General features: G+C 36.5%; 2 protein-coding genes and 1 long non-coding RNA gene across 6 annotated transcripts in view; 1 reads left to right on the top strand and 2 right to left on the bottom strand.

The window, feature by feature from the left end:
* The window catches only part of jim (zinc finger protein jim), an 88,386-nt gene that overhangs the window by 17,721 nt on the left and 44,804 nt on the right, over positions 1-25,861 (bottom strand). The gene's annotated exons all lie outside the window — the stretch shown is intronic.
* Positions 5,449-7,133, bottom strand: LOC114366630 (uncharacterized). 3 transcript variants are annotated; one of them, XR_003657037.1, is made up of 3 exons: positions 6,238-7,115; positions 5,838-6,039; positions 5,449-5,718 (listed from the first exon to the last, which is right to left on the bottom strand). It is a non-coding gene; the product is annotated as an uncharacterized LOC114366630 (long non-coding RNA). The 3 variants fall into 3 exon arrangements; XR_003657036.1 differs by having other exon boundaries at positions 6,288-7,107; XR_003657035.1 differs by having other exon boundaries at positions 5,838-7,133.
* LOC114366628 (intracellular protein transport protein USO1-like) lies at positions 9,762-15,027 on the top strand. The gene is made up of 2 exons (XM_028323557.1): positions 9,762-10,604; positions 14,003-15,027. Exons 1-2 carry the CDS (start codon positions 10,055-10,057, stop codon positions 14,341-14,343), a joined length of 891 nt encoding a protein of 296 aa, XP_028179358.1. The 5' UTR covers positions 9,762-10,054; the 3' UTR covers positions 14,344-15,027.

Genomic DNA, 25,861 nt, shown 5'->3' with positions numbered 1-25,861 from the left:
GAGTCAGGTTCGTCATACGAGCCATCCAGGTCCATTACAGCGGGACGATAAATCTCCCGCTTGTGTCTCGAGCGAGCGTCATCTCTACCGCCCGACAGACACTCTCGATGGCGCACAGAATAGCACCCCGGGTTAATTTAGCTCTGTGACTCACAAAACGCGTAGTTGTGGTTGGTAGTAACAGGTTTTCGACTTAGAGGGCACTTGGTTCGAGTTTAGGGTAGAGTCCATCCTGGGCCGCATCTCACTTAACACCAGGTGCGATTGCGGTCAAATACCTGCCTTGTTCTGCATAAAAAGAGTAATACGCCATGATCACCAGGTCATTTGGTATCCATAGCCATGTTTTAATTTTCCTTAGACAGTAATGTAATTGTCGTGTATTTAGACCTAAAGTAAATCAAACCCGTCGTCTTGCTGCAGTCTGGTATACACGAATTAACTAGCTATTTCTTGGTTGGCTATGTGGCATAGTAGAAAGGAGTTTACCAAAATCTAGGTATTGAGCGTTGGTTAAACTACACCATCACACCACAAGTACATCATGTCCTGGTCACGTGACCTCTCCTATCCTTTTTCCTCACAGGTGCTGTAAAAGCAAAACGACCGCACTTATTTTAGCCACACAAAGTGTTCGCCAGGGCCATCAATCTCTTGCAGCAAATAATGCACGCTGCAACCATCTATTAATGAGTAATGATACAACGCTGCAGACCCCGGTCATTTGGTGACTCATGGAAAGTATAGATGGCGCTGTAGCTGGACTGGATTCCGTAATTTCTTTTGGATTTAGCCCTACTTCATTTTTAAGTTTAACACAGGGATCACTTTAGTTCCATTTCCCAAATTCAGGAGTAGCTTATGTATGACATAACAAAGCAGCTATATTTGCCTACTTCTTTATGATATTTCAGGCACGGCTTACTTATGTTTTCAGCTGCTGCTGTAGCCTATTTTATCCAGATTGTAAACCTAAAATTACGAAATTTCGAAAATTACGAATTTGTTTTTTTTTTTCAGTAATATCGAAAAGAAACTGAAATACGTAAAAGTCCGTTTAAATACCGACCACGTTTTCAGTTCATCGTGTAAAGCTGTCCATTTACACAAACTACGTTAATACTGGTGACAAGTCTCACCAGCGTTCAGTACTGTGGTTTGTTGTCCGTTCAAGGGTTGGGTCGCGGAATCGCTTAGTCACACAGTCTGCGGCGTTAATTCCTGTGCTAACATTGCACTGGGGTGTATTCTTGTAGCGCTCGATATAACGGCTGAATATTATTGAAATGTCATTTTGATAAAAATAAACGACTTATTTACTATTAATATGAAGCTTTTGTGTAATATACAGCATTTTCAGAAGATTTACCTAGGATTTTCGGGAAAAATATCTAGCATAGTTCATATTCAGCCTTGATTTCATGAGGAATATTCGAATTTCTCATGAAGCTTTTTATTAAATCATAATCTCTAGTCATGAATATTAAATTTCGCGCGTGACAATAACTACATTTTTAGTTTTCAGACTTTTCTTTCTTCATTGCATGAATACAATCATGCAATTTCAAAATGCGATGATTGAGATTTATTTTCAATTCCTAGCCATTATTAGACACAATGCTATTTAACCGGCTCTAATAGCTCTTAAAGTGCTTTAGTCTGACCTCCTTAGCACGTATCTAAATGAATACAGCATCAAATTTCAATCGGCACGGTTCAGCGCACACTTGTATTAGCAGGTTGACAGATAAGGCCCGCCGCTCACGGGTATTAACAGGTTGACAGATAAAGCCCGCCGCTCACGGGGCAGTAGTCGACTGGGTGCGCGCGCGCTTGTCACGTGTCACTGTTATTTATCTTGAACTTGACAATGGGCGGGAATAAAAAGAAAGGATGACCAGACCACTGTCAAGAAGGTTTCAATCAATTAGTTTTAATTTAATTTTAAGTTATCTTACAGCCACAGTACTAAAATTATACAAGTTAAAGTTATTTTGACTTATGTATAGGATGACAGCACGTCAAGGTAAATAGGCTATGGAAGTGTGGAATCTCATATCGCTGTTATAGATGCAACTTTGTTACAAAAATAGTCTGTACACGAGTTGCGTTCGTTTCAACCAACCGTCCAATGCTGGACAAAAGAAAAAGGCCTCCCCCAATGATTTCCACAACGACTCAGGTGCGTCTCACAACCTTCACCAGCACTAGTACTAGTAGTCCGCAAATCGATAGGCCTTAATTTCGAACTCCTCCTATGTTCTTCTGATTAATTTCGTAGCGGGTCCAAAGACAGTTTAACTTTTTCCCGGGACAAACTTGACCTTCATTGGTTGGGTTTTTGTGGCGGTCAAGCTGTAGATCCTGGCTACACAGGAGTTGCAGTGGTGGGAACGAGAGATGGAATAGTCCCGTATACTTAGTCCGCAAATCGGACTCTAGCTTTTTCCAAATGACTCCTATTAAAAGCTACATAAGATGCCACAGTTTACATTTATTTTGCCGTCATCTGTATTCAGTATAGTGTTTGATTTTGCCGATACATGATATTATAGAATTATCTTTGCGATATGACGTCACTTTAGTATTTTGACCACAGGATATGACGATTATTATATCTGACCACAAACATTATCGAATTCAGGTCAATCAAAATGGCAATGGAAAAATCAACTTAAATGCGGATGACTGTCGAATTTTTTATTTACTGGTTTCATCCTCTTTTCATAAAAGTAAGTAAAACGGTTATTTTGTCTGTAGACTGAGAAATATCTAGTTCTACGGCAAATATTTAATTAAATTGACCGTTGGTAAGACCAGTTCTTACTCAATATACAAACAGTTAATAATATTCATTCAAAATGTAATGTATGTTTATATCCGTTGACTAGTACCCATAGTACAAGCTTTGCTTAGTTTGGAACTAGCGGCGCAGTGTAAAATGTCCAAGGATATTTATATTATATTATTATATATTAAATAGTAATTTCGTTAATAGAATTATACACGAGGAAGCTTAAGAATGGATTATTGATAAGATAGTATCGCTACAAGTCACTTTTATCAGATGAATGGAATACCTAATAGAAACATAGGTTATTATTTATCAGTTTTGTACAATCTGTTTCTACTTTGGCTTTATGTGTATGGTTCCGGCAGAGTAGAGTGGGACAATTCTAATTCCTTCCAAAGATTTCCTGAGGGCTTAGTGTGAGTTTACATCACTAGTGAGCGCGTAAAAAATGTCATTAAATGTATGACGGATTGTACAGCGCCCCTAGCGGAAACTTCCAAGAACTAAAATTTTCTTTTTTTTTTTACGCGCTCACTCACTAGTGAGAACGTTTGATGTAAACTCACACTAAACCCTCTGTGGTGTTTTACGACAAAAGGTGATTAAGGGACAAAATTATCTGAACATCAGCCGGGCTAGGATGCGCGCCGTGATTAAATCTTATCGATTTTAGACGACGAACGTTTGGGCTTATCACGAAATTCGATAAAATTGCCCGATAAAAGCTTATCGCGATCCTAGGCCTATAGGCCTCCCCAATCCATCTGGCCAGCGTAGGTAGGCTCAATTCTCGTACAATGGACACTAAATGACCTGATGGATAGGCTCGTATAATGTGATATTTTCAAAGTAACTAATATTAAACGTATCACCTCTGCTGTAACTAGAGTAATAATATTTTTCTGTCTAGAATCGGTTCAACCTGTTTGAAGATCTGTTACCTACATACTTTTTGCGTTAAGTTTTTGCTAACATTCTCAATTTGCTAAAGATATTATTCATAGCTCTTTAGCTTTGTTTGAAATGCTAAATCATCGGTTGTAATGTTTTTTTGAGTTTGTGTTTAAGTATTTTATATTAAGTCCCAATCAAGAAGTTAATAATTATTAAGGCTGGGTTGCACTATCTCACTTTAACTTAAGCAAACGTCAGAAGTCTGACAAACACCTTATAAAAACATCGGTTTCGTTATAGTTACGGTTAAAGTAAGATGGTGTAACTCAGCCTTAGAATCGTGCATTTCTTAGTTGTATACCTATTATAGAAGCAAGACGTTTAAAGACGGCACATTAATATGTCACTTTGTCAATTTATCAAGTTGGTATCCCTGATTTCGGCCCAACACTTCATAATCAGTGATTGAAACGTCACACATGCGATAGCGGGTTCAAAAAACTTTGCACAACAACACGCAGACAGGTCCTTGGACCAGTCACTCTTTGTCGCAAAAACGCATGACTCACGCAAGCGAACGCGGAAACGTGAATGAAGACGTTTCGAAAAAAGTTGACGCGTAAAAAGTTGTCGTAAAACCGCTGAAACGCGGCGTCCATCGAGGGGTTAAGAAGAAAAGAATAATACCGTGCGAGCGAGACGCAGCGATGGAATGGGTGCAGCGAAAGTGACAGTTCTTTTGGCGGGAACACAGGCTCCGTTCTATCTCGTCGGTGTACCGGTTGTACGCACCACGCATGACACTCGTCGCGACAATTTATTTCGGTGCGGGGCAATGCACTGCCCGCAGCCCTGGGTAGGGTCGCCACTCTGGGGTTAAGAAACCAGTTTTAAGCTTCAGCCACCTTGTCCAAAACTAGGCCAGTGCAAAGTTTTGCATCCCTATCAAGCCTTACAAACTTTCATAACGATTATCTTCTCTAAATATATAAAAGGAGAAACTGACTGACTTAGTGACATATCAACGCACAGCCTAAACGGCTAGACAATGCCCATTTTACTATGGGAGTCTGTACCATGTTGCATCAACCTGAATTTACTCTCAAAAGTCTAGTTTTTATTTACCTTTTCGCTACCAACATGTTTTTTTCAATGTTTAGCCGGATTTTCAAAATATTTGAAAAAGTTAAAAAACGCCTGAATATTTTTTTTTAGCAATGTTTAATCGTCGTGTCATTGCTATTAATCTATTTATTACAGATATTTATGCGTTTTGGGTCGCATTGCTGTAAGTAAAATGCTTTGCATGTTATAGATATACTTAGTACACTTGCGCAATAAGATGAGATCCGTCCTCCTTCGTCTGCTCCCCCGCACGTGCCGTTTTCGACCTATAGTATCTATTGATATTACGCCCTCTTTGTACTAATGTTATTTAACGCTTTATCCATGCCTATCCAGAACACGAACTTAACTGTTAAAAGACAATGATAAATAAATATTAAATTATGAATACCTAAACTTACTGCGTGTTACTTTATATTAAACTAATTGTGCCCGCGGATTTCGTACGCGTGAAAACAGTTCAGATAACATTTCCCATTTTTGCAACATTTTAAACGTAGTATAATTATCTAATGCATTGCCTCATTATCACAAAAATATTAAGTTTTAAGAAGCCAGTTATGGGCAGTGTAGTTCAATTACTATTAGTAGATCATTTAAACATTTATCAAGGTAACACAAATAAAATAACTATGTATAATCATTGATCAGATAACATTTATTTTTTAAAGTATGTTATGTGATGATTGTAATCTTTTTAACTTGTATATAGAGAGCCAGTACAGTTTATGTGCAAATAGTGATTGGCTGTGCTCGCTACTCGGATATAGAAGAGGTAATTCTTGACGGTGACTTGTCTGTTCTTTGAAGTTCTTCTTCTCTTATTGGCCTTTGAGGATCATGCTGCTGCTGTCTGTCGACTGTTCTAGTAGCTGTTCTCCAGCACACCTCTCAAGTCTGGATACCTAAAATAATTTTTAAATTGCATGAATTTCTAGATACTTAACTTACTCAATAGAAAAAATAATTATGGATTAAGTCTCCAATACATGTTATTTTAATTTCTCATAAATATTGTACTTACAAGATGAGCGCTGTCTATGCAAAGACATTTCACTGTGGAGATTCAGGTCTTATTTAATAATTATGTTTTTCTTTTAGTGCATAATAATGCACACCACCACAGCCAAAACAAACGCTCTGATGGCCAACTTCAGGGCTGCCAATTGTTGCTTCTTGCAACAGTAAGTTTGTAGCAATTGTGGCATATTATATGTTCCGGTTACCTGAAACAAGCAATATTTGTTAATCTGTATTAAATTGTACAACAAAAATGGAAATTGAAACCAGGACATCATCTACAGCAATGGAATTTTTTGCGGAATGGCGGAATTGGCAACAATTAAGGCCATCAAAAATATTGTAAGACAGAATTTATATACCTATAAGTGGTATCATTAATAAAAACTACAAAATATACATACCTACATCAAGATCATGAATAAGTTTATGAATGAGTAATAAAAAAACTAACCAAAGTAGGTAGGTATCACCCATGAGTTCAAAACTTCTAATATATTGTTGTGCACACTTTCCACTGTGTGTATCAATGTGTTCCTTGGTACTGCCAATGGACAGTTGATACATCGTCGGTGATTACTCTCTGGACTCAAACTGCCTGTTCGATTCATTTTTATTGAGGCAGGCAGGTAGCATAAACGCCGGCCGGCATCTACCAACAGAGTTACTATCTCGCACGGTAAAACCACTATCCCGATGCACCACAACACAAGAGTCACTATCTCAAGACTGTCAATAGTCAATAATATCGTTCGAGGAATGAATTTATTGAATACTACCACTAAAACATAGATCGATCGATACAGACATCAACGAAAGACGAAACCTGTGGACGAAACTCAACAAATCGCCCTAACCTCAAATTGACAATGACACTTGATAGTTTTTTATTTCGGTGTTCCGAAACGCTCTAATGTAATTAATGGTGAGATAAAATAAAACAGTTTTTTTTTAAATCGTTTGAAGTAGGTAGTTTCATTATTATGAAAATCATGATTATTAATAATAATATTGATAATAAAATCATGTTTGCTTGCTAAAACTTACTTGGCAAACAAGATTTTTATTCTTATTGCTTACTCACGAAAATAGGTGACAGCTGAAATCGGAACAAAAAAGTTTTCGGAAATGATTTTTTGTACGGAAGTAATTGTTAATCATGTTTCGTATAATTAATTCTAATTTTCTAAATCCGGATAAGAAAAACGGTTAAAAATTAATGGAGTACACATATAATTAAAATATTATTTTTGATGATAATTAGCCTGTGATGCAATTTGGTACAGGTAATGGGCATTGTCCTTTGGAAGGGACGTAGCTTAGGTACCGTAGAGGTGCAATAAGAAAGGAATTCCCGAAATTCCCAAGGGAACGGGAATTAGTGGGAAAATCTTTTTGTATGAAAAATCTAAACCGCTTAAGTTAGACGCTTGAAATTTGGCATGCAGGTACCTTAGTAAACTTAAAGCTTAGTTACAACAGGATATTGCAAAATTCCCACGGGAACGGGTTTCATACCGCTAGTATGAAAAAATCTAAACCGCGTAAGATAGATGAAGGGGGTAAAACGGGATCCACGCACGCGTACGAAGTCGCGGGCGGCCGCTAGTAAGAACATGAAATCACTTTGTGTTATTGACTATGGCATCTTATGAAGGCTGAGAGCTCTATTGATACTTATCACTTAAGCCCACACAGAAAGAAGAAATCTAGCTCGTAGCTCATTAGCAAGCTTACATACTTATGGTAGGTATACATATGCATAATAGTAAAATAAATTATCACACCCACCCACACAAATTAAAACTGAAGTTAGACAATTCCATGGTATACCAATTCAAAACTTACCAAAGCTTTAAAATATCTAGCAGCTGTCAACCCTAGCGTAGATATACGAATAAATGAGAGTAAACATGGGGAAAAATAAATCGGGTGCACACAGCGACAAATCAAGGCTGTTAAAATTAGCCGATGCGCCTAAAGGAGTGTGCACACGCGATTCTTCCGCCATTAAGCAGTGAGTACCTACACTAGAGGTGAGGACCGATCGATTGCGATTAGCTTTAATTGGACGTGCTGTGTTTCTAAGAACTGTAATTAAACGGGAACATTAAATAGCTACTGGATTTGAATAAGATACAGCTCTAGTTAATTGAAATAGATTGGTTAAATTTCACTAACCAATAGTCGTAAGAGAAAAACTAATGTGACAAAACTGGGGTCAGACTTTAAGGGCCTAACTCAAAATTGAAGGGGTGAGTGGGCCAAGGTCTTAACTAACAAAATGAGTTATGAGTGTTTGAAAACGTTAATCTGCTCATACCACATTTGAATCCTGAAATGTATGAATGCTTGTCAGATAACACCTTTGTTAAGGTTTGACACGTAACAAAATTGCGTGTTTTGAGCTCATTGGTCGATTTTATCGTCACTTAAAACCTATGTTCATGCAAAAAAGTCGATTCTTCAGTTTTGTCAGATAACACCTTTGTCCACTCACCCCTTCAATTATTATTTCTATATTGTACTAGCTGACCCGGCGAACTTTGTTCCGCCTTAATGGCAATAAATAAGCAGACTTTTTTTTTATTTCGAACGGGATAAAAAGTATCCTATGTCCTTCTCCTGGCTCTAAACTACCTCCCTGACAATTTTCAGCTAAATCGGTTCAGCCGTTCTTGAGATATAAGTGGAGTAACTAACACGACTTTCTTTTATATATATAGATGAATTAATAAAGAATTTTCCTTCAAGACTCAAAGATTACTTTCTCTCCTATCATAAATTTACATACAACCATGGAATAATATCTTATTAATACCGACAACGGCATATTAAACATTGTAGCATCTTTTGTTATTCTGATAAGTGTGATTTTGCGACATAAAGTATACTGGCGACTGTACGTATGTCAATTCACATCAATTACTACGATTTCAGTCATAAAAACGTTCAAAACACAACATTAGATTGCAATCACAGTAACTTTGAAGTAGTGCAACATTGTGGAGTTCGTTGACCCATTATACAGTGTGAGTCACGTTAAAGTGTACATATGAAAATAGATGAAACTAGACCTATTTTTATCGACAAAAAAGAGGTCAAAAAATTTTTGAGATTTTTTTTTAATTTTTTATAGAATTTTTTTTCTCCAAATTACTTATTGTAAAGAAAACGTAATAACTTTTAAAATAAGCGGTANTTTTCTTTCTTCTTTCTTTCTTTCTTTCCTTGTTAGGGTTACACTGGTTAAGGCGACCCTTTACAAGGCTTGGAAGCATGTGGGTAACAAGCCATTGGACGTGGAAAGGTTCATTAATTATACGTATATTTTCTACTTTGCCGAACTTTAGCGCGAGAACGGTTTGTCCAAAACATATGAATTTGGTCTTATTCAATGCAGGATTAAGTGCCCTTTAACCGTCATGAAGACCACTTTTCGATAGGGTAAGTCCTTTACGCGGTATAACCGGAAAACCGAAAAAACGCCCCCACCACTTAAGCACAACTCCGTCGAAGTCGAAAACTTAGGAGAGTCTTAATGGGCAACCAATGAAGCCATTAAAGCAAAAAAATCTTTTGTAGGAATTATTTCCGATTTAATCAATTTTTGTGTTTAATTCTACTGGCCTATAAGTTAACACATCCGAAACGAGTTTAATATTAATTCATGGTTTTCCTTTATTTATTTATTTAATTAGGACAACCAACAAGACAGACACAAATTCAAGCAAAGGGGTTTACATACATAATTTATGGCACTTTTATTTGATTTATGATTATTATGCACTGGTCCATTTATTGTAGTGGTAGGGTTAACCCTAGAGTGCTCGCGCTATGAGCATTTTGCCGCCCTCGGCAAAAAAATCGAGTTATTTTCTACACGATGCGTTTGTTAGTTTTGTTCCTCTTCCCCCCTGGACGTGATCAAGTATAGACGTGCATTTTACTGCGGATTTTTAAATGTATTTTATTAATATTTAATTCAAATTTAATAACGTGAGATACCAGGATCGCATAAGGTACTGACAGTAACGTGCCATCGCGCGACTACAACTAAGTGCTACGAGTGCCTGACCCGCCCACTTACTACGGCGCTACGAATTCTACCAGACGCAGTTTATCTCCACCCACTTGCTACGACTCGGTGATACGAGCTTCGTGCTACGACATTACATACGCAAGTTTCTGCTCGCCTGGTACATCGTTTGGCCGCTCACTATGCCGCTCAAGAGAACTCCTCCATGCGCCTCGCTTCAAGGCGGCGACTCGGATGTGAATCCTAGCTCGGCGCTTACTGACACAGAAAATGAAGAAACTTCTAAAGTTTCTACCAGACACCGTGCACGCAAACGTCATCATGATGATGAAGTAACTGTCGTTATAACTGAACTTAAGAACACCATGGAGGCCTTCAGGAACCAGCAGGTCTCCTTACAATCAAGCATTAATGACATACAGAAACAAAACAATGACATAATTAAGGCGGTTGAATTCATGTCCTCGCAGTATGACGAATTGAAGGATAAACTAGTGAAGATGGAAACAGAAAGGAAGACCCATCTGGCTTACATACAAACACTAGAACTCAAGGTAGAAAATCTTGAGAGGATTCATAAGCAGGCCAGTTTAGAAATTAGAAACATTCCTATCCAGAAAACTGAATCTAAAGAGGAACTCATAAACTTGGTACAAAAAGTCGGTAAAGCTGTTGATGTCGATGTTGACAGCAAGGAAATTCGAGATGTTTTTAGATTGACCACTAAAAAAGGTGTGGNATTTAGCATTATTACTGTTTTTATTTTATCAGGATATACCGCTTAGTTTAAAAGTTATTACGTTTTCTTTACAATAAGTAATTTGAAGAAAAAAAATTCTATAAAAAATTAAAAAAAAATCTCAAAAAATTTTTGACCTCTTTTTTGTCGATAAAAATAGGTCTAGTTTCATCTATTTTCATATGTACACTTTAACGTGACTCACACTGTATTTCGCTATTTAGTTTTAGAGGTTATATTTAGCGCCTCTCGCAGACACAATGGTGTTTTTAACTCACTGCAGTTTTTCAGTTACTGGCTGGTTTTGGTTTTTTAAATTTAGAACGCTTTCAAATTATTCTTCTTTTTTCGTAGCTTATTTTTAAATGGACCTCAATATTATCCTCATTTCACCCAGTTGTAGTTCATTGCTAAATATAGGTATCTAAAAAAGCATCCATTTGAGGAATTTAACTTAAATAATAAGTAAATAAAGAAACTTTCAATTAAGTTTCAAGAACAAAAATAAACCTACATTTTTCGAAATAGAATCAGTAGATTTTTTCAAACTGGGAGCAAATAAAAAATAAATAAATTCAAACGATTCTAGACCACAGACCAATCTTAAAAAGAAATAGGTCAAATAAGTATCAATGAAAGGTACTCTACGAGACCTTTGTCCATTGTGCACGATATATTATTGCCTCATTAAGCATCATATTAAGAACTGAATTTCATGTATCATTAAATAAAGAAGGGAAGCGATAAGCCCGTGTCTTGACCGAGAGCCTTTCACTGCTCCAAACTCGATCCGGGCCAGATGTGCACTCACTCTTGCTTTTGTTTATTTTGTTGTTTTACCTTTAAGGGCGATAATGACTACAAAAAGGTTGGACAAGTTATATCACGTCAAAACTGAATACATTTTTGATGATTTTTATCAAGAAATTCGTGAACTCTACAAATATGAATACTGTGGTTTGGATTCCGCTGAAAACAAGTGGTAGTGTGATGAACACGAGAATATTTATTTTTATCTTATAAAATGTAAAGTTAGAGTCTTCTAACCTATTGCATAATCTTCCTGAAACTCACATAAAAATTTAAGGTTTCTGTAACAAAGAGTTCGTGGTTCTACGACGAGCTAACTTATTTGAGGCTTTGTTTACAACCGATTCAAAATAATGAACAGTGGACATTGATATACAGTTTATAAAATCATGAACAGGCCGGATATCCTATATTTCACCTGCCAATAATCTCATTCAGTGCACTTTAAAGAAAAAAGTTATTTATTCCCTTCAAGCGCTATAAATCCCGACCCGACGCGCGCATGTCACAAAACAAACGCAGAATTTTCATGCTCTTTTAAAATTTCCGAATAAATATAATAAATCTTTTAAATGGTTTTGGCCGTAATTAATGGTATGTTCGCACACTTGCCGACTAAAGAATGGCAGCGCAATAAAAGTTTAATACAGGCGATGTAACACGCGCTACTTTGTTATCCCGACGTTAATGTACTGCACTTTGTTCAAATGCATCACAGCGAGCTTCGTTATCCCAATTGATATTAACCTTGGTGACAATTCGCGTTTCGCACTCGCGTGCAATAAATTAGGCTGCGTTAGAAACAATGACTCATTCCGGTATTCCTTTGCCGGCTGACGATTAAAATGTAGAGCCGATTCTATTTTACTACTCTGTTAGTAGTAAACTTTATTTATAATAGCTTTATTACACCGAGCATCATTAGCAAGAATATAAAACTTGTTATACAAACATTTTTATGTTAAAGACTATAAACGGCCATAAAATATTCGCTAGTGGCGACCCCGCCTAAATCCGTCGCTGGCTGTACGCAGGCATGCCTTCGCCTGGTCATCTGTCAAGTGCACGATGCGCGCCAAAAGTGACATTTCACAAATCTTCAAAATGGCGTTGTGCAGTAATTAAAGGCGTGCAATAACTGGCCATAAAGCAAACGGAGCGCATTGGTGACGCGCCGGCGGCTATTTCGGTCCACGCCGCCCCTCGACAAATGCTAATGTCCTCTAGGACACCCAGTGGGACTCTTGCTGTCATGGTTCCATTTCAATTTGCTTTGGATCTCTTTAAATTTACGTACTGTTTTTACCGGTTGATTTAAACCATCTTTACGCGCCAAAAAGTTGTCTCGTCGATTAAATTTATGTCCAGACGCATAGATGTTTTCTTTTTTTGACACCTGTTTTGTCTCGCGTTCAGTTAAATGCGTCGGACGTGTTTTCCATTTCATTCATGCGGACACTTGAAAGAGTAAGATTTTGGGCTAAGTGCAGATTTTCGCAGATTTTGGTATGTAGAAGTGTTAGGTATTCGGCATTATATTTACTTTAATCAGAGGTTTTAAACACTATTTATGCCTTAGGTAAGGTATTATGTGATACATGCTGTTTGTTTTTGTAGGTATTTTCGCATCGATATTATTTGGCCCAGTCACGCGTGTTCGCTTAGATGACCTTCCATCGGTTTGGGGTTTTCCCGGTAATACGCTGTGATTGGTGAGAGAGAGGTTCTTTCTGTAATATTATACCTGCTCATAATCATAGCATCGACTTAGGCCGAGTTGCACCGCTTTATTTTAACCGTGACTAACCATAGCCGGTGTTTTTGTATGCCGTTTGACAGACTTTTGACGTTTGTTAAAGTTAAAGTAAGATAGTGCAACCCAGTCTTATTGACAAAAAAAGTACCGACTGTTTTTGTTTTGATATTAATTGCACCTGTGTATTTTGCAACTTCATCACTAATTCATTTACATTTAGATTAGCTTCAACGGCTTTAGATCACAGCAAAAACATCAATAGTAGGTAGATTTCTGTCTAAAAAGGACTAATGCCATTATTTTTAGCATTTAGGCAGACAGGTATTGATTTAGACAAATGATAATAACAGGTTGAGGAGAAATCATGTAGGTCGAAAAAACTGGATGACCTCACTATGACATTACTGGTTAGTGTTATCTGAATCAAAAAAAGCTATGATCGGAGCTATACATATAGAGTATTGATGGTATACCTAGGCATACATACTTACATACAGTGTCCCAGAATGGGTGAATCAAACTGATAGGGGAGGTAGCTCTACTAATGTACTATCCCTAAAATATGAAAAAAAACGAAGGATAAACTAGTGAAGATGGAAACAGAAAGGAAGACCCATCTGGCTTACATACAAACACTAGAACTCAAGGTAGAAAATCTTGAGAGGATTCATAAGCAGGCCAGTTTAGAAATTAGAAACATTCCTATCCAGAAAACTGAATCTAAAGAGGAACTCATAAACTTGGTACAAAAAGTCGGTAAAGCTGTTGATGTCGATGTTGACAGCAAGGAAATTTGAGATGTTTTTAGATTGACCACTAAAAAAGGTGTGGCTAGTCCAGTTATTGTTGATTTTACTTCTGTTGTACTGAAGGACAAAATCTTGACCTCAGTTAAATCGCATAACAGGGCTAAGAGAGATAATAAACTGAACACTGGACATATTGGTATCGCTGGACAGTCTAAACCAATCTTCGTTGTTGAATGTCTAACACAAGCAGCCAAAAAAGTGTATTTCCTTGCTCGAGAGTTCAGTAAGAAAAATGATTACGCTTTTTGCTGGACGGCTCATGGAAAGATATTTGTTCGTAAACGTGAAGGTGCTCCACCACGCCGCATTGACTCTCAGGCAGATTTAGATCTACTGCTCTCTACTCCAGATAAGTGACTAGATAAGTTAGCACAGTTTTCTTTTTTCTATTTTTTCATATGTATAATTTATAAATCATTATTTTTTTACAATTTTGCTAATTATATTACATTTGAAATGAATAACCACATATTACCACTTACTACACAATGTTACATTGCCGCCACACCAAACTATCACTCCAATACACTTGCATATGCACACTTACACTTCAACACAACTAACACTGGTTTCCACAGCTATACTTTTCAACTAGTTTCATCTGTTTCAAGCATTGCAATAATATTCAAAATTAACCCTCTGTTAAATCAAATCTGTGCCACAGAGTTTATCTGTGAAAGTGCTGCTCTTTGAGGACATATCTAATAATATCGACTCGGTTGAGGTAGCTGAGTCACTCACTTGCTGTCCTGAAAGTGTTAAAACTTATATTAATCCTCTATGTAAGTCACTTAAAATCATACATACCAATATACGTAGCATAAACTGCAATATGGATGTCCTTGAGGTTCTTTTAAGAAGAATCTGTATCCAATGTGACATCATTATTCTTACAGAGTGCTGGCTAAGTAAAGTTAGTATGATTCCTCATTTGGATGGTTACACTTCTTATTCGTCTGATTATAAGAACCAAAACGATGGCGTAGTTATCTATGTTCGCTCCGACATTAAACATAACATCTCTTCACCATCTTTGTTGGACGCAACCTGTCTAAGANGTACTCCAGTATACTGCGGACTAGACTGTTAAAGATAACAACTGTGATCTGAGGTTCTTTCAAAATATTCATCTGTCGTGCGATGAAGCCACTGAGCTTAGAGGTCTTTTTAATAATAGAATCTATGTGCTGATTAAAAGTTAATTTGCTATCGATTATCACTCCTAAATCTCTTATACTGGAAAGTTCGATCAAAGGGACCTCGTTAATAAAGTAGGTTGAGGTGATTGGAAGTAATTTTCGTGTAAATCGAATCACAAAACATTTACCCGTATTCAGAACCATGCCATTAAGTTTACACCAGTCCTGAACCTTACCAATATCCACCTGCAAAGTATGAACATCATCAGTATTATTAATTTCGCGATAAATTTTTAAGTCATCAGCATACATTTTGAACTGCGAGTTGATACAAGAAGATAGGTCGTTGATGAATAAGACAAAGAACAAAGGTCCTAAGTGGGAGCCCTGAGGTACCCCTGAAGGCACCAGTTGTGCTACTGAAGTATGTCCATACAAGTTGACAATCTGAGAGCGATTTTTGAGATAAGACTCACACCATCTGAGCAGCGATCCGTGAATACCAACGCCTTCCAGTTTCAGCAGCAGCATATCATGGTCAACTAGATCGAAGGCTTTTCGGAAATCAGCGTAAAAAGCATGAACTTCTCCCTGCTTGTCCAAAGTGTCACATATATCGCTAACATAACTTACCAAGTTCGAGACTGTTGATTTTTTGGGCAGAAAGCCATGCTGATTTGGGTGTATTAATCGTTTTACATGGTTGTAAATTCTTTTTTGAACAATAGATTCAAAGATTTTACCAGCAACAGAAAGAATAGAAATAGGTCTATAGTTACTGACGTCATTTTGGTCACCTGATTTATGAATTGGGGTAAGATGTGCAATTTTCCACAAATCAGGAAAAACTCCTGTTTGCAATGATGCGTTGTATATGTGAGACAGCGGTATGTATAAGGTTTTAGCGCAAATCCTGAGGAAAAGGGGTGGTAACAAGTCAGGCCCAGCCCCCTTGCTACAGTCCAACGTTGAGAGATGTTCTAAAATTTCATCTTCGGATATTGAGAAACTGCTGAGAGGAAGTGCATTATCATCAATCTGAAATGTATTTCGACAAACTAATAGATTTGGAGTATTATATTTATTATAAACTGTTTGAAAATATTTTGAAAACAGGTCACAAACTTTTTGTCCTCCACTCACAGATTCCGACTTAAAGACCATATCATTAGGAATAGTAATACGACCTGCCTTACTACCATTAACAAATTGCCAAAAATATTTAGGCCTGTCACGTAAATTATCTCTCGCCTGCATTTTGAAGGTGGCATAATTTTCCTTAATTAAAGTGTCACAACGTTCCCTCAAAATGTCAAATGTGAGTTTATCCATAGGATTGTGGTACTTTTTATATCTTGAGTGGTACTTGGCTTTTTCTTTTAGAGCCTGTATAAGAGGCTTGCTGAANTTTTACAATTTTGCTAATTATATTACATTTGAAATGAATAACCACATATTACCACTTACTACACAATGTTACATTGCCGCCACACCAAACTATCACTCCAATACACTTGCATATGCACACTTACACTTCAACACAACTAACACTGGTTTCCACAGCTATACTTTTCAACTAGTTTCATCTGTTTCAAGCATTGCAATAATATTCAAAATTAACCCTCTGTTAAATCAAATCTGTGCCACAGAGTTTATCTGTGAAAGTGCTGCTCTTTGAGGACATATCTAATAATATCGACTCGGTTGAGGTAGCTGAGTCACTCACTTGCTGTCCTGAAAGTGTTAAAACTTATATTAATCCTCTATGTAAGTCACTTAAAATCATACATACCAATATACGTAGCATAAACTGCAATATGGATGTCCTTGAGGTTCTTTTAAGAAGAATCTGTATCCAATGTGACATCATTATTCTTACAGAGTGCTGGCTAAGTAAAGTTAGTATGATTCCTCATTTGGATGGTTACACTTCTTATTCGTCTGATTATAAGAACCAAAACGATGGCGTAGTTATCTATGTTCGCTCCGACATTAAACATAACATCTCTTCACCATCTTTGTTGGACGCAACCTGTCTAAGACTAAACTTTAATCACGAGTATGCTATTCTTGCTATATATCGCTCACCTTCATTTAAGAATATCGATAATTTCTGCAATAGCCTTGATAACTGTTTGACTCATATGAAATCTACCAAATCAGTGGCAGTAATCGGTGATATTAACATAAATATCTCTTCAACCAGCAATGACTCCAATGGCTCCAAATATCTTGACGTCATGTCCCATCACGGACTTCTAGCAGCTCATTTCTTTCCGACTCATTTTGGTAATTGTATTGACCACATTATGCTTAAGACGGACAAACCTGCAAAAACTTTTGTCCTTGACTCCTTGGTAACAGATCATGCTCCATTATTGTTATGCCTAGATTGTAAAACTGAAAGAAACGTGACTAATAAAAGCATCGTAAAAATTAATTACACAGCTCTATCTCAAAACCTTGCCAATGCTGACTATACAAACGTATTCAACGCTACTGATGCTAATCTTGCAGCCGTTGCTCTTACTGACTTGATTTCAGAAGCTATTAAGTTAAACTCCAAAACAATAAATATTCCTCACCGTCTTCGTTTTATTAAGCCGTGGCTTACTCCAGGACTCGTGCGCTGCATCAGACATCGTGATGAATTGCACAGGAAAGCAAAGAAGGATCCCAGTAATAGTATAGCTCAATTAATTTACACAAGGTATCGCAACTATTGCAATAATCTTCTAAAAAAGTTAAAAATCGAACATCAAAAATCTGAACTATTAAAAAACAAAGGTAACCCGAAAGGACTATGGAATACAATTAATAAAATAGCTAATATTAAAAAACCCTCTTTGCCCCCTTGTGAATTACTTAATCTTGCTAAAGACCCACTTGACTCAGTAAACAAAGTCAATGACTATTTCGCGGCAGTCGGTGCCAATTTAGCCAACAAAATTTTAACAAATCACCACACTAACAGAGTTGATCAGGATGAACATGATGGAAAATCAGTATCACCGCTTGATTCAATGGTTCTGTTTGATACTGATTGTGAGGAGATTGAAAGGATAATAATTAGTTTGAAAAATAACTCAGCTGTTGGCTCCGATGGAATTCCAACTATGGTCATCAAAAGCGCTAAAAATGCTCTCATACCTCCCCTTACGTTTTTCTTTAATTTGTGTCTAAACACCGGTGTCTTCCCGGATATTCTGAAAAGAGCTTTAGTACATCCTATTTACAAAAGTGGTGGCAGGGACAGTGTCGAGAACTATAGGCCGATATCGGTACTGTCGGTAGTCTCAAAAATCCTAGAAAAAGTGTTGAATAAGAGACTAACGTTATTCTTGGAGCACAATAATATCATTGCATCTAACCAATACGGTTTTAGGAAAAATAAATCTACAGAAGACGCTACCCTATTACTCACTGAAACAGTTACTAAACATCTTGATAACAACTCAAAGGTTATTGGCGTATTTCTCGATTTGTCTAAGGCCTTCGACACTGTCCCTATTCCTCTACTGATTAATAAAATGGAATCGATTGGAGTACGGGGAGTAGCACTTGATATTTTTCGTAGTTATCTCGGTGACAGAACGCAGTATGTTAAAATAAACGACTTCACAAGTAATGAAGCTCATCTCTCGTTCGGTGTGCCGCAGGGTAGTGTCTTGGGACCTACCCTATTTCTGGTATATATTAATAGCCTGTGTCAAAAATCTCTCCTAAACTGCAAAATCATCACGTACGCTGATGATACGGCGTTAATTGTACACGGAAAGAGCTGGGATGAGACTCGTTCTCATACTGAAGTGGCGCTTCGTAATGTAATGCAATGGCTTAACCTTAACTTATTAACTTTAAATATAAATAAAACTAAATACATCACCTTCTCACTAACCGCCTGTACGCAACCACCTGCAAATTATAGTGTGCGTGCGCATCAGTGTGATCGCCTTATTGATTGTGCCTGCCCTGTACTCCCAAGAACTACTACAATAAAGTATCTGGGACTTACTGTTGATTGTTTGCTAAAATGGAGTTACCACATAGACAATTTGATCAGTCGCATTAGAAAATTAATTCCGATATTTAGATGTCTCAGAGGTTCGGCTGACCGTGATACCCTAATGTGCGTTTATTATTCTCTTGCTCAGAGCTTACTCCAGTATTGTATCGTCGTTTGGGGTGGTGTAGGAATTACTGCTATGCTTCCCTTGGAACGTGCTCAAAGGGCAATTTTAAAAGTCATGTTGGGTAAGCCCCGTCGATATAATACTTCTCTTCTATATCAAGAATCCAAAGTAATTACGGTAAGACAACTTTTTATCTTGTATGCAATTCTCCGGAAACACAAAGACATAGATCCCTCGAAAATTCCAACTCGTAAAAACAAGCGCATTTGCCCCATTGAACCCCATAGAACGTCCCTTGCAAAATCTCAATACTATGTTTGTAGCTGCCTCTTATACAACAAAGCCAATAAAATCAATGACATCGTTGCATTGCCCTCGTACAAATGCAAACAGGTCGTTCGAAAGTGGTTGATGAGTCTCAGTTATAGAGAAACAGAGGAAACCCTCATAAACCCATAATTTATGGTCTTTAAGACTATAATCTGCACTTATTAATTTTCGAATACACACACACACACACACACACACACACACACACACACACACACACACACACACACATGATAATATAGTGGTAATTTCTCTTATCTAATCAAAATTTTCAATAATTAGACTATTAATAATGTTACTTAACTAGTATTATATAAACTCCATTTAACCTAATTAGTATAACACAGGGTGGAAAGCGCTGGCAGCTGTGACACAGTTTATACTAGTACAGCTGTCAACGTGTACCTCTTGTTAAGTTATGTGGGTACGTAAGTACTTATCCATTATTTATCTGAGATGTTTAATTGCAAATTACACTTTACTTATAAGAGGAATTCTTGTACTTACTTGAAAGTTCAATAAATATATATTATTATTAAAAAAAAAAAAAAAACTTTTGAAAATAATGACTAGATATCGAGTTTAGAGCACTTTATTTAAAAAAAAATCCGAACTCAAAATTACTTTTTCATATTTTTTTGGGATAGTACATTAGTAGAGCTACCTCGGGGTATCAGTTTGATTCACCCATTCTGGAACACCTGTATAGTTTGTATGTAGAACTCGCCAAGGTTCAATTCTGTTATTGTGTTTCAATCTTCGGTCTCATCTTGTTCTTTGTTTTTCAACGGCTGTTATCAAACAGTATGAGCTACCATGAAGGGTTAGATACTTGGTTTTATAATTTCCACGACTGCAGAAATGTTTTGCAATGGAAGTCAGAAGGTTTCAGAATTAGTCAAGAATACAATCACTAAGCAATGTACCTACGCGGGCGGCACAGGACGGGTCGCTGTGGAAATCCTTAGAGGGAGGCCTTTGTCCAGCAGTGGACGTCATTTGGCTAACACAATGACGACAATCATATGAATGACTAGCGGCCGCCCGCGACTTCGTACGCGTGGATCCCGTTTTACCCCCTTCATCTATCTTACGCGGTTTAGATTTTTTCATACAAATGTTTTTCCCGCTAACTCCCGTTCCCATGGGAATTTTGCAATATCCCGTTGTAACTAAGCTTTAAGTTTACTAAGGTACCTGCATGCCAAATTTCGTAACTTCGTCTAACTTAAACTTCGTCTAACTAGCGTCTAACTTAAGCGGTTTAGATTTTTCATACAAAAGGATTTTCCCACTAATTCCCGTTCCCGTGGGAATTTCGGGAATTCCTTTCTTAGTGCAACTCTACGGTACCTAAGCCGTAGCCGTTTAGCCGTTTAGGCTGTGCGTTGATATGTCAGTCAGTCAGTCAGTTTCTTCTTTTATATTTAGAAAGAAAGAAGAAAGAAGAAGAAAGAAAAAAGAAAGATAGAAGATAGAATAGCAATCTCCTCACTAGCGCATGTTTTCTTCTTTTTCACAACTTAGGTAGGTAAGTTTTACATGTAAACGAGTGCTAGTCAGCACCTACCCAAAGCCTCCCCCACATTAGGGCACTTTTGTTTCGCATTATATTGGCACAAGTTTGTTAAAGCATAACAAAGACTCTTGTTGCTGCCTAATGCGGGCAAGTCTCAAGAATGATCAGTCTGCGCCTGAGTCACAGTCACGGTCGCCGGCGATTCTTGGAAGGATTCGTTAAAATGCGCTCACAGATATGAGTAGGAAGTAATATATTACTAGTAATAGCTTTTGCATAGTTTGCGAGCTATTTTTTGCGAGCAAGCAACGGCTAAATGTCGTATCATTATTTTATGGGTGGTTCTACTTTTAGAGTCCATCATAAAAATAAGGTTGTCCCCACAATAACGAAGTTTAATACTATAATACAAAATGAAGAAACTATCATTTATTTTATTTAAATAAAGTTAATAACACCTGTTTAGATTATATAGTTACACTAAGTTTCAATTAAAATTTAACTGTGTTAAAAAAATGACTTCAAACTTTTATAACAAAGCTAAAACGGCATGTCCCCATTAGGTGGTGCTTAGAACTATTACGTTTTTTAGAAATAATTTGTTGAAGCCACACAATTATTTTTAAATAAAAAGAGATATACATTGTTAAACATGGTAACTACCTACAAAGTTTAATTTTATTTATCTGTAAAAATATATTTTTTTGGTGTGACGAAAGATTGTCCCGAAAATTGGAGTATCCATCGTCACGAACAGTCAAATATTAAAATAAGTTCTTAAAAAATACGCGAGTAGATCACGTTTTTTAGTAAAACGAAAGGCCATAGACCATAGAGTTTAGAACGAAACTCAAATCAAGTGTTTAACATAGCCAGCTTGTCACTTCTTTTACATCATGCACGAAAACGGGCGGCGTGTGTTTATTGGGTGTATCCTTAGTCACAGCGGTTTTTGGTATTTATTTAACGAATTTTAAATTGTTTTACTGTAAATATGATTTGGTTTTATGTAATCTTTAAGATAAAGAATAGTTTTCGATCCAAATTATCGTTATTTAAGATTATTATTAATCTTTTTGGAAAATTGTATACTTCGTCACACGTATCCTTCGTAACAAGTGATCCTACATCTAAACGATGTGTCCTTTGTGCAGTTAAATAATATGTTAAAAATACTAAAAACACCTCAGAAAAAGGTATACGAATTTTGTATTCGTTTAGTAAACCAGTTGAAGCAGTTTTTGAAATGTTTTTTTTTCCTTAATACTCTTAGTTTCAGTTCCTATTTGTGTAGGTTTTTCCAGATTTTCCTCATATTTTTCATTATCTATTTTAGTAATAAGCAAATATATGCCTGTGCTTAGTGAAAAATGGCTGAGACACTCATTAGTTTTCAAGTTAGATAGATTATTAATTGTTAGATGTCTACTTCATCACATTTACGTCTCCTTCGTAACGAAGAGTTTGATCTCGTCCCCTAATAAATATTATCTCTTAAACAACAAAAATGCGAGTGTTAACTCTTTTTGTAACTCATTTTATGTCGTGTAATACTTGGTTTTTAGTGTGTAATACTACTTTTTCAATATAACTTTATAAAAGAAAAAAATAAGTTAAGTTAAAATTTTGTTAAGTTTTAAAGGTGAAAATGTGACGAAAGGGACAAACTGTTGATTTTTATGGAATTGTTACCTGATTAAATAACGATTAAGTACCAATTGTCCAAGACTGATTTAAGCTGAGATTTTGTAATAATAAATGCAAATATCTATTGAAATTTCTTTTAATTTATCGAGTTTTAAACAATTGAATTTCGTGACGAAGGATACATTTTTTTCCATCTTAGTCTAGTAAAACGCATTAAAACATAAGTTTTGATAAAAAACTGAGCTGCTGGTCTACAGATACCGAATCTATGGTAATTTTCCTACATTTCAGTCGTATGAAATGTACTAAATAGCTTTCTTTATTTTTTTTCATGGTTAAGACCTTAAAAGTAGAACGACCCTTATACCTATCAATTTTGGATCATTAGTTTTTTGCTTGAAAGTTAATTCAATTTTAGACTACTGGAAAGTGTCAAATCGATAAAATATGTATTTATAAAAGCCGTTTAGATCTACCTTTCGATTATTCGCTAAGAATAAATAAATTACTACTTGCAAGATATCAAGTTAGACTCAGACTTTCAACTAATCTGTAGTTGAACAAACTATGGTCTTGAACGAAAATCTTTTAAAGTTCAAGTATCTACGAGCATGTGTACCCATAACCTTGTTTGACAAAAATAAAATCAAATAACTGTCAAAATTTTCTTGCACCATTAATTACTGTGACTAGTTGTCCCCCATCTAAATCTTAGCTTTCTGCGTGTGGTCTTAAAATTTATTTTTTACAGCCACCTTAAAGGATCTGTAACGAAATCCTAATAGCCCGGACGATTACCTTTACGATAATTTATCCACCATTCGTGTCATAGAGAGCGCGCGCGCAGGCGTGGATAGACGCGTCTATTTTCTGATCGCTGGAACGCGACATCCGTCTGATATATCACTCGGAGGATGCCGGGATATGCCCGGGAATCCGTCGGGATCGCTCCTAATTAAGAAGGGTTTTATTTAGTGAGTTGTGGTCGTTGACTTGGGGGATAGTCGGGTTGGCGCCGTTGATAGGCGGTTTTGGAAAGATTTGCGTAGCAACTGGTGGAAAGATTCGGCTCGATTAATTTATTTTATTGACTAGAAAGTCATATAACTAACTCTTAGGTAGCTTGCAGCAACAGCAATGTAAAAAATACCAGCAACATAGTACATTTAAATACAATTGAAAGTCTTCGTTTCGCGCCGTGTACCTAACGCTATTACTATTACAAAAACACGGCTGTGAAGATGTATGGAAAAGTCACACCAAAAGTCTAAAAGTGTACCTATAAAATGATGTTCAGTTGAATCAAAGGTTCAAAAATGAAAAAAACATTATTTGCAAACAACTTTACATAGTACCTACACTACACTTAGTAAAGTAGTCCAGCATAAATTAATTGGCTATAGAACACGTATAGCGATGTCAAGATGTTCCCTCGTTCGTAGACAACAGCCCTCGAGAACGCCAAGGAGTCTATTTTTACCAGAATATGCAGCCCACTCCGCTGACGGCGGGCTTGCACTTGTCTATGCCTATGTTTTTAAAATTTCAAATTTTGAGCGTAGAACACGTTCTTTAAGTTTTTAAATCGAAGAATAGTTGGTTGTTTTCAAACATGCCAGTTATAACTCGTTTATTTTGGGGCTGGATTGATGTGTTTGTAGATAAGTTTGTATATTTTTTTAAGTTTATCAATTTTGTGTCAAAGTTGTATGGTTAAAAAATAATTAGGTGAATGTAGGATAGAACTATTTTTTACTGTCAATACCTACTACTAAAATTTTTTTTGGAAAATACCTATTAATCTTCTTCTTGTCGTATCCATAACAAACACATTACAACAATATAAACTGCAGCTACTATTAGTAACAAAAATGCATAGTTTTATAGCTTTTACATTATGTAGATTCTTAATTAATTGCGTACATACATTTGGCCGAAATTCGGGCGCTAACGAGCCGGTGGCAACGAGATTAGCCCACCCGTGAACCGGTCGCGATTCTTCATTCGACAGTAGTGATGTGACAGTTAATTATCGATAAATTGCTGCTGTGGTGGTTATAAAATTAGAACACTAAGGCCCGGTTTTTTGATTCGTAGTTAAAATAACCAATAGTCAAATTTGACAGATGTCAAATGACAAGTGGTTAAATATCAGAAAAAAATGTTTTTCGAACAATGGTTAGCTTGACTTTTAGTTCATTTTTTAACTATCAGTTAACATTTTGTTAATATTTAACCATTAGTAGCAAAATTTAACAATTTGTTATTTTAACCATGAATCAAAAAACTGGGCCTAAGGCGGAGTTGCACCATCTTACTTTAACTTTGACAAACGTCAAAAATCTTACAATTTCCTTACAAAAAGCATCGGTTATCGCTATAGTTACGGTTAAAGTTAGGTGGTGCAACTCAGCCTTAATGTAGAGCTGTATAAGACGTGTTTCCCACCTATTCTTTTATATGGGTATTGGGTACGTTGGGTTTTCATTAACTTAGTATTTTAAACGTAATTGCATCTTAGTGTAATCAAATTACCCATGATGTCGAGTCGAGACTTACTCAAATGAAATCTAATAAAACTGCGAAGTGACAATAGAAAAATTAAATAAACAACGTACTTGTACTAGGGTTGTAGTTACGACTACTACGAGTCCACAAAGTCCAAAAGTATATTTTATAATATTTTTTGTAATTAGAAAAACAACTACATTTTATTTCATAAACTTCAACTCTTGATTGACTGAACAACTTAGGTTCGAATCAGGTAGGATTCAGGTCGATAAATCTTTATCGACTCATCCCAATCGATATATCGAAACTTGCATTCGATGCAAGGGTTGCGTGTGGACGTGCAAAACCTCAGTTCGTTGACTCGCGGCATTTATTTATTACTTTTACTTTTGACTTAACGAGCGCGCCCGCGGCACGCGAGTTAGCTTCCGAGAAGGCAGAGATTAAGCTCCTTAAAACAACGCTTAAAATTCGATTGAATCTTAATCAATTGATAGTTTGGCACCTGTGATTTTTCTAAACACTAAAACGAATCCTCAATCTATCTAAATTTTGAGATATCCACTATTTTGATAGATTTTCCACTAAATCTTCTA

This window comes from Ostrinia furnacalis, unplaced genomic scaffold, assembly GCF_004193835.3.
Source record: "Ostrinia furnacalis isolate ACB-3 unplaced genomic scaffold, ASM419383v2 OfSCF0643, whole genome shotgun sequence".
NCBI classification, from domain to species: Eukaryota; Metazoa; Arthropoda; class Insecta; order Lepidoptera; family Crambidae; genus Ostrinia; species Ostrinia furnacalis.
The sequence above is the reverse complement of the archived record's forward strand: the minus strand, read 5'-3'. Positions and strand labels throughout refer to the sequence as shown.